The sequence below is a fragment of the Pygocentrus nattereri genome, chromosome 22, assembly GCF_015220715.1.
Source record: "Pygocentrus nattereri isolate fPygNat1 chromosome 22, fPygNat1.pri, whole genome shotgun sequence".
Lineage (NCBI taxonomy): Eukaryota > Metazoa > Chordata > Actinopteri > Characiformes > Serrasalmidae > Pygocentrus > Pygocentrus nattereri.
The window spans coordinates 5,184,690-5,194,689 of NC_051232.1; the positions used below are offsets into that span (position 1 = coordinate 5,184,690).

General features: G+C 43.7%; 1 protein-coding gene across 3 annotated transcripts in view; it reads right to left on the reverse strand.

Annotated features, from left to right (window-relative positions):
• Positions 1-10,000, reverse strand: part of dlc1 (DLC1 Rho GTPase activating protein) — a 178,613-nt gene that overhangs the window by 28,173 nt on the left and 140,440 nt on the right. For all 3 annotated transcript variants that reach the window (XM_017720802.2, XM_017720803.2, XM_017720804.2), the window contains one exon: positions 5,711-5,782. In XM_017720802.2, coding sequence (XP_017576291.1) covers positions 5,711-5,782 — 72 coding nt within the window. The remainder of the gene's footprint in view (positions 1-5,710; positions 5,783-10,000) is intronic.

Here is a 10,000-nt window from a genome sequence, read left to right on the forward strand (position 1 = left end):
GCTGCCAACTGGCCAGTTGACTAACCAACTATGTTAACTAGCCAACAAGTATTTTGTTTGTGTCACAAACCATTTCCTTCAAGCAAACCCACGAATCTGAATACACACGGACATACGGTGATGGAACCAACCAACAGCGTTTCCATATTGATGCGAAACTCATTTGCAATGAGTGCCTGACCCCTCAGGAAAGAGCTCAGTGCATCCAACAATAAAGGTAGCATTGACCTTCTTTTATGCACTGAGAGGAAACACGGCAGCTCACAGAAAAGGATATTAGCTCATTTATCATGTCATTTCGGCTAAATAAAGTGGTCTAATTATCATTTTCACATGATAAAACAACAGAAGAGACGACGCGAACAAAGCAGAATGACAAACTACTACCATGACATGAGGTCACACAACATATTCTCAATGAACGCCTTCATGGACACGAATAAAAACGCAAGCGTGGTCGCGACTTATTTGATGGCAGCTAGTCAGCTTTATGAGCTAGCTAGCTATAGCTAGCTAAAGCAGCTGTCTGAATGGCCGCTTGTGTTCGGCCTAAATAAATCACAGGTGGAGTGTTGGGCAGGTTGAGCACAAGCAGCCATGTAACACCTTCACGTTTTTAAGCATCTATACATGCATTCATAACACGTTGCAGTGCGTTCATCAGGCATTATAAACATGGTTATAACTACTTACCCAAATGGATTACACTTTATAGCCATGTCTAATACACATTATGAACTGTTAACATAATGCATTAGAAGTAGTGTTAATAACATGTTAACCTTGATAGTAGAGCTCTGTCTTTGTAATTTGTTCCCTCACTGGTTCTAACATCAAGAGCTAGAACCCTTCACTCTGTAACACTAGCAGAAATTAGCCTTACTGTACTGAAGTGTAGCGTTCTATTGGATATGCAGTGTTAAGTCAGTGCCAGGCTAACGGTGGTGCACATTAACAGTGGTGAACATTGACTTTCCCACATTGGGTGAAACACTGAGGGCAGCTCTAGTTTAAACTCTGGCATTTGAAGCCTGTAATGAGCTTTATTGTGTTTTAGTGTTTCAGTAAATCCTTCAGTAAACACTTCAACTTGAAGCCTCAGTCTAAACCCTGGTTAATACAGCTCATAATACAGCTTATGAGCTCTTATAATTTGTTATGAACAGTGCTTATAATACATTTTGTTAACAATTCATAATGCATAATAAGCTTGGCTATAACATGCAATGCATTTTTATAAATATTCATAGCCACGTTTATGATGCCTTAGGAATGCATTATAACAGGTTATGAATGCTTATAAACGAGACATTCATGGAAAGTGTTACCGCAGCCATTTGATCTGGTCATGTTAACTCTAGCGAGTTAAACAAACTTTTTTACCAGCAAATAAGCGACATTATATGGACTGACGTGATCAGCTGGTACATTATCACCTTTCTGACTGGCTCATTCATCGAGTTTCAAACTGACTTTCGAAGGTTTACAGGACGCAGCGAAGGTTATAAGAGGTGCGGTTTCTAACGTTTACGCGTCGAGCTGTGTGAAAGTCCCACCAGCCGAGGAATTAAGAAACAAAGACCAGCTAAAACTAGCAACTGCGCTTATTTGTGAAAGTCAATTTTGCTTATTGTCTGCAAACAAAGAAAGGCAGTCCCCACTCAAGAGGAGATTAAAGAGTCGAGGGGGGCCGAGGGGGAGGTGGGGGTGAATATGTGTCTCCCTCTCACACACACCTCTGCTGAAAAGGTAAAGGAAGTGTGTCTTAGTCAGCCAAACAAACACAGCTGCAATGCTGAAGAGAGGAACAGTGGGAGGGGAGTCTGTTGCCTTGTGGGGGGGGTGGGAGGTTGGAATCACAATAGGTGCTCAAGCAGCCTTTTCTGTCTTTATTTACACCGTCTCAACTGGGATTCGCGACTAGACCACAGTCATTAATGAGCATTCAATGGAGGGAGAGGGAGAGAGAGACATTAGGGACTAATGGTAACTGAAAGTTTGTGAATGTCTATGTAAAGTTAATGCAGTAGTTTGGATTTAACGATTTTCAATGAGTAAAACCAAACTGGTTACAGACCAATTAGTAAAATGATGCTTAAATGTGAAAATGTTAGCAGTATTAAATAAATAATAAGAAGCTGTAAAACAATAATAGATAATATAGTCGTATTATATAGAAAGGTTGTAATAAAATTACTATTCAGAGTCAAGTTTTAATAAAATGAACATGCAGGATTAGGTTCTAATCGAGGTCATTTGCAGAACGAAGTTCTGAATAAATTCATATACAGGTTCTAATCGTGTTAACATCCAGAATACGTTTGTACTTCAATACTTTAAAAAATTGAAGAAAAACTCAAAAATTCTAATTATTATCAAGAATAAAGTTGACATCCAGAATGTAGATGCTCCAATGAAAGTGACCGAAAAATCATTTAAAAATGAATCATGCTTCATTTTGAATGCCTTCAAATAAAAATTTCAAATTCTTTTAATTCAAATAGAACAAAAACGATAAAAGTTTGATCCTGAATGCATCAAATTTCAGAAGTCCTGTTCAAATCTCAAAGCAGATAACTTTAACTATATAATTGTAGCAGATTATTATTAATTTTATAACATATTATTGTTTCCAAACTACTTGAAATGTTGAATTGTTCATTCTTTTGTAGAGTAGAGTATAGTGTGGCTGTGTAGGCATAATAACTGTACTGCATGCTGCTGTAATCTGTAGGGCACGGTCAGCTCACACACCTTCACTTATCAGCTGGTTTATCTATACGACTCTCACGCTACGAGTGTGATAAGGGTGAGGAATGTGAGGATGTGCAGCACGTAGACAGGTAAAGTTAACGCAGAGGAATGCTGCAGGTCACAATCCAAAGACCAGCAGTGAATCTGTGCTTGTGTGAAAGGTAGTGAGCCTGTGCTCATGTGAAAGGTAGTGAGTCTGTGCTTGTGTGAAAGGTAGTGAGCCTGTGCTCATGTGAAAGGTAGTGAGTCTGTGCTTGTGTGAAAGGTAGTGAGCCTGTGCTCATGTGAAAGGTAGTGAGTCTGTGCTTGTGTGAAAGGTAGTGAGCCTGTGCTCATGTGAAAGGTAGTGAGTCTGTGCTCATGTGAAAGGTAGTGAGTCTGTGCTCATGTGAAAGGTAGTGAGCCTGTGCTCGTGTGAAAGGTAGTGAGCTTGTGCTCATGTGAAAGGTAGTGAGCCTGTGCTCGTGTGAAAGGTAGTGAGCCTGTGCTCATGTGAAAGGTAGTGAGCCTGTGCTCGTGTGAAAGGTAGTGAGCCTGTGCTTCTGTGAAAGGTAGTGAGCCTGTGCTCGTGTGAAAGGTAGTGAGCTTGTGCTCATGTGAAAGGTAGTGAGCCTGTGCTTGTGTGAAAGGTAGTGAGTTTTTGCTCGTGTGAAAGGTAGTGAGTGTGCTTGTGTGAAAGGTAGTGAGTCTGTGCTTGTGTGAAAGGTAGTGAGCTTGTGCTTGTGTGAAAGGTAGTGAGCTTGTGCTTGTGTAGAAGTTAGTGAGTGTGCTTGTGTGAAAGGTAGTGAGTCTGTGCTTTTGTGAAAGGTAGTGAGCTTGTGCTTGTGTGAAAGGTAGTGAGCCTGTGTTTCTGTGAAAGGTAGTGAGCTTGTGCTTGTGTAAAAGTTAGTGAGTGTGCTTGTGTGAAAGGTAGTGAGTCTGTGCTTTTGTGAAAGGTAGTGAGCTTGTGCTTGTGTGAAAGGTAGTGAATCTGTGCTCGTGTGAAAGGTAGTGAGCCTGTGCTCGTGTGAAAGGTAGTGAGCCTGTGCTTCTGTGAAAGGTAGTGAGCCTGTGATTGTGTGAAAGTAGTGAGCCTGTGCTCGTGTGAAAGGTAGTGAGCTTGTGCTCGTGTGAAAGGTAGTCAGTCTGTGCTCGTGTGAAAGGTAGTGAGCCTGTGCTCGTGTGAAAGGTAGTGAGTCTGTGCTCAGGTGAAAGGCAGTGAGCCTGTGATTGTGTGAAAGTAGTGAGCCTGTGCTCGTGTGAAAGGTAGTCAGTCTGTGCTCGTGTGAAAGGTAGTCAGTCTGTGCTCGTGTGAAAGGTAGTGAGCCTGTGCTCGTGTGAAAGGTAGTGAGTCTGTGCTCAGGTGAAATGCAGTGAGCCTGTGCTCGTGTGAAAGGTAGTGAGTCTGTGCTCAGGTGAAAGGCAGTGAGCCTGTGCTCGTGTGAAAGGTAGTGAGCCTGTGGATACATTTAAGCATGTTTTGACAGCGCCGTGCGATATATCATGACTTGGCTGACTGAGTACATTTGGGCCAAAGGAGAAAAGCCAAGAAAGTCCTTCATTCATACTCCACTTTGTGGTGCTTTTCCAACAACAAAAGCTTTCACACCACGAGCCACACCCACCAAAGCACTACAGTGCGGCTGGTCAGCTTGGAGTTCACCCCGGGGTGGGGAATGGAGGAATTCCTGCCTGGAGTTTTAGAATCAGAGGAAGGTGCTGAACAATGGCTGAACGTAAGCCGAGGCCATGGACCTCAAAATGGACCGGACAAAATGTTTATTTTCACAGAAAACCTTCTAAAGAGATTTAGCCTAGCCAGCATATTTATACTCAAACATAAGATACTGAACACATAGCCAATGCTCAGTAGTGGTGTTTTCCCATTTTTTCCTTAGCAGAATAAATTTTTAGTCCTTGATTACATTCTTGACAAAATGTTATGGTTTATTTATAAATCTAACAGTTTACCACCAACAACAGTGTCTTCATAAGCAAAGGGACATTCAGTGGCCAAATATGCGCAAAAAAGTAGTAACAATAAACAGGAGTTAATGCTAATTTAGCAAAATTGCCCTGGTGACTTCATAAGTGTGCGGGTCCTGATGGGTGTGAAAGCTTCATTCAGCTCCTTGTTTGGGAACAAAGCAGTGACCAGGAACCGGACCTGACCTATATAGAGGCCCCGCCTGGTCCTGTTACGCTCAAAAGCTGCTATTCATGAAACGCCAGGAGGAAAAAAGACTAGAAGTGGTTGTTCCTGCTGGTGGGTGGTGCTGAGGTTGGGGTGGTGGTGGTACAGCCCACTGAGGTTATGGTGGTGGTGGTACAGCCTGCTGAGGTTGGGGTAGTGGTGGTACAGCCCTACTAGGTGAAGAGGGGTCATGATAGGCCATGGGCGATAAAATAATATCAGTAACGATCAAAAATAAACCCCCCTCAGTACTGGAAGCACAATGGAAGCATTATGGAAAAATATAGCATTGCGCCCAGTTTTAACAGAATTTTGGCTTTTAGTCTCTAAATAGGAGGTCAGAAGAAGTCTAGCCATTCACTCACACTCGCTGTCCACTGCAGGATAGTTAGTGACTGTTAGCAAACGCAGCTAGAAGAAGTTAGGCAGTAAGATTTAATCAGAGCCAAAATTATCTAACAGAGTTAGCTAGCTAGCTATTTTCAGTGATCAGTTCATGGATTATCAGATTTAGCTAGCTAGCTATTTCCAACACTAAGAAACAACGGCCGCTAGTGTGAGGACAACGTCAGAGAGCAAGAGAAACGCGTGGGATTGTGGTAGAAACCAAAACCGGATCTGGTTTGTTTTTCTCCAATCCGACGAGTTTTGTTTTCTTCAGGGTTCACATTCGGACCAGGAGGTGCTCATAACAGGCATTCACACTTACCGACACACTGAATGACATTATGAAACTGTATCAGGACAAGATGTTCGGTCACATCAGGCAGCAGGAGATCCTACCTTCATAGAGCTGTGCATACTGGGGGAAACCGGCGGCCCGCAGCCAGGTGCACGCCTCCTTCGCTTCGATTTCTGAGAGAGAGAGAGAATGAAAGACCACTGTTAGTTCCCGAAGCACGTTTGAACGAAGAGAGGAACGTCAGATTTCGAATCATCAAATTTCGAATCTCCAAAACTGTAACTTCACAGCAGAAGCCAAAAATAGTCCTGACGTCTGTTAGAGTAAACCGAGTCGATTCGCTCATTTTGGACCATTTCTCTTGGTCTGTTCTACTTGAGCTAGAACGCCGGACCCCTTTGACGACCAAAGGCTGAGGAGATGAGGTGGTGATCCGTCCCCCTCTCTCCTCCTGGATCTCGTACCGTGGTGCTATTTTTGGGACAGCGCTGCTAAGGAGCCACCGAATGCTTGTTAGCCTGGGAACGGCCCTTTTAGAAGCTCGGTGCCAAATGGCCAACGTCGATCACGGCAGCTATTTGAGCTCTTAGAAAGCTCCGGCTTCACGCTGCGAGGCGTCAGAGTGCTGGACTGCGGCGCCAGGGGCGTCAAACATGAGCTCCCCAACCGCCTTAAAAACAACCAGAAGAAAAGGCCTTCTGAAATGGTCTACACATTTACATTTATCTGACGCTCTTAACCAGAGCGACTTACAGTTTGATCATTTTACACAGGTAGGCCAAGGCGGTGTTAGGAGTCTTGCCCAAGGACTCTTATTGGTGTAGTGTAGGGTGCTTGTCCAAGCAGGGGATTGAACAGGGGATTTTCAGGGCTAAACTATGGATTAGCAGTTAGCTGGGGAGCTATTTTCAGGGCTAAACTATGGATTAGCAGTTAGCTGGGGAGCTATTTTCAGGGCTAAACTATGGATTAGCAGAGTTAGCTAGCTGGTATTTTTACAACAAAACAACCTGTTTTCTTGCAGGAAAAAAATTGTAAACAGAAAATCAATTTTCAAAACGTTGCTACTACAAAAACAGAGCCAGGAGAAACAAAGTGGTGCGTCTGCTGACAATGAGCAGAGCAGCACACGGTTCAACGTCAGATCTGAAACTGAAACTTTGCTTGTGTGTAAAAAGTGATTTCAGAGCCACTCGGTTCTCCCTGATGGAAACTGTTTACCTTCAGTGTTTTGTGCTTCTGATCATTTTAATAGACGTCAGCGTCACTAATTAATGACGTTCTATTAAAAGACTGGTTTACCAAGAGAGACGCTGGAGGACTTTCACCTGAAATGAGTTCATGAAGCCAGTCTGGTTATAAAAATGATAACAGGACATCAGAGCCAGAATTCCTCTTTTAGTACTTTTACTTTATACTTAAGTACATTTGAAGGGAAATACTTTAGTACTTTTACTCAAGTGGAGGTCTAAAGGAGGAACTTCTACTTTTACTGGAGCAATATTTCACCTTGGGGGTCTCGACTTTAACTCAGGTACATGGTTGCACAAATCTACACTAATTACAATGATAGAGAGAGAGACAGAGAGACAGAGAGAGAGAGAGAGAGAGAGAGAGAGAGAGAGAGGAGAGGGCCAAAATTACTTGTAAAAACATCTGGTTCCATGGAGACCCGACATTTTATGTACACTGCTCAAAAAAATAAAGGGAACACTTAAACAACACAATATAACTCCAAGTAAATCAAACTTCTGTGAAATCAAACTGTCCACTTAGGAAGCAACACTGACAATCAATTTCACAGCTGTTGTATAAATGGAATAGACAACAGGTGGAAATTATTGGCAATTAGCAAGACACACTCAATAAAGGAGTGGTTCTGCAGGTGGGGACCACAGACCACTTCTCAGTACCTTTCTGCTTTCTGGCTGATGTTTTGGTCACTTTTGAATGTTGGTGGTGCTTTCACACTCGTGGTAGCATGAGTCGGACTCTACAACCCACACAAGTGGCTCAGGTAGTGCAGCTCATCCAGGATGGCACATCAATGCGAGCTGTGGCAAGAAGGTTTGCTGTGTCTGTCAGCGTAGTGTCCAGAGGCTGGAGGCGCTACCAGGAGACAGGCCAGTACACCAGGAGACGTGGAGGAGGCCGTAGGAGGGCAACAACCCAGCAGCAGGACCGCTACCTCCGCCTTTGAGCAAGGAGGAACAGGAGGAGCACCGCCAGAGCCCTGCAGAATGACCTCCAGCAGGCCACAAATGTGCATGTGTCTGCACAAACGGTTAAAACTGACTCCATGAGGATGGTATGAGACGTGACAGAGTCTGGAGACGCTGTGGAGAGTGATCTGCTGCCTGCAACATCCTTCAGCATGACCGGTTTGGCAGTGGGTCAGTAATGGTGTGGGGTGGCATTTCTTTGGAGGGCCGCCCAGCCCTCCATGTGCTCGCCAGAGGTAGCCTGACTGCCATTAGGTACCGAGACGAGATCCTCAGACCCCTTGTGAGACCATATGCTGCGGCGGTTGGCCCTGGGTTCCTCCTAATGCAGGACAATGCTAGACCTCATGTGGCTGGAGTGTGTCAGCAGTTCCTGCAAGATGAAGGCATTGAAGCTATGGACCGGCCCGCCCGTTCCCCAGACCTGAATCCGATTGAGCACATCTGGGACATCATGTCTCGCTCCATCCACCAACGCCACGTTGCACCACAGACTGTCCAGGAGTTGGCGGATGCTTTAGTCCAGGTCTGGGAGGAGATCCCTCAGGAGACCATCCACCACCTCATCAGGAGCATGCCCAGGCGTTGTAGGGAGGTCATACAGGCACGTGGAGGCCACACACAATACTGAGCCTCATTTTGACTTGTTTTAAGGACATCACATCAAAGTTGGATCAGCCTGTCGTGTGTTTTTCCACTTTAATTTTGTGTGTGACTCCAAATCCAGGCCTTCATTGGTTAATAAATTTGATTTCCATTGATGATTTTTGTGATTTTGTTGTCAGCACATTCAACTTTGTACAGAACAAAGTATTCAATGAGAATATTTCATTCATTCAGATCTAGGATGTGTTATTTGAGTGTTCCCTTTATTTTTTTGAGCAGTGTGTGTGTATATATATAGTATTACAGTATATATACACACAAGACACACATACAGCTTGCTATCTACAGCAATTCACTTTGCCACAACACACTCCACACGTCAGTGTTAAGAGTCCCGATAACAAATGGTGTGTGTGTGTGTGTGTGTGTGTCGCCTGCACATCCGTACTGATCAACCGAACTTCCCTTTCCTGACCACGGCCGCCAGGAAGCCAATTGGCCAATGGGAGCGTTCCGGTACAAGGATGCCATGGTTACGCAAGAAAGTACACACCTCATTTTGTAAAGAGTCAGATAATAAAACAAACGACACACACACACACACACACACACACACACACACACACACACAAGCATATGTAAATACACACACGCATACATAAACACACACACACATATATATAAATACACACACATATACACTCACCGGCCACTTTATTAGGTACAGTAAAAGGTTGGACCCCTTTTTGCCTTCAGAACTGCCTTAAGTCTGCGTGTCTTACTTTCAACAAGGTGTTGGAAACGTTCCTCAGAGATTTTGGTTGGTTATTTGAGTTCCTGCTGCCTTTCTATCATCTGGAACCAGTCTGCCCATTCTCCTCTGACCTCTCACATCAACAAGGCATTTTCGTCCACACAACTGACCGCTCACTGGATATTTCCTCTTTCTCGGACCATTCTCTGTAAACCCTAGAGATGGTTGTGTGTGAAAATCCCAGCAGATCAGCAGTTTCTGAAATACTCAGACCAGCCCGTCTGGCACCAACAACCACGCCACGTTCAAAGCCCCTTAAATCCCCTTTCTTCCCCGTTCTGATGCTCAGTCTGCACTTCAGCAAGGTGTCTTGACCACCTCTACATTGCAGCCATGTGATTGGCTGATTAGCTATTTGCGTTAACAAGCAACTGAACCGGTGTACCTAATAAAGTTGCTGGCGAGTGTATAAACAGACATATGCATATATAAACACACTCACGCATATATAAATACAAACACGCACATATAAACACACACACGCATATATAAATACAAACACGCACATATAAACAGACTCATGCATATATAAACACAAACACGCACATATAAACACACTCACGCATATATAAATACAAACACGCACATATAAACACACTCACGCATATATAAATACAAACACGCACATATAAACAGACTCACGCATATATAAACACAAACACGCACATATAAACACACTCACACATATATAAATACAAACACGCACATATAAACAGACTCACGCATATATAAATACAAACACGCACATA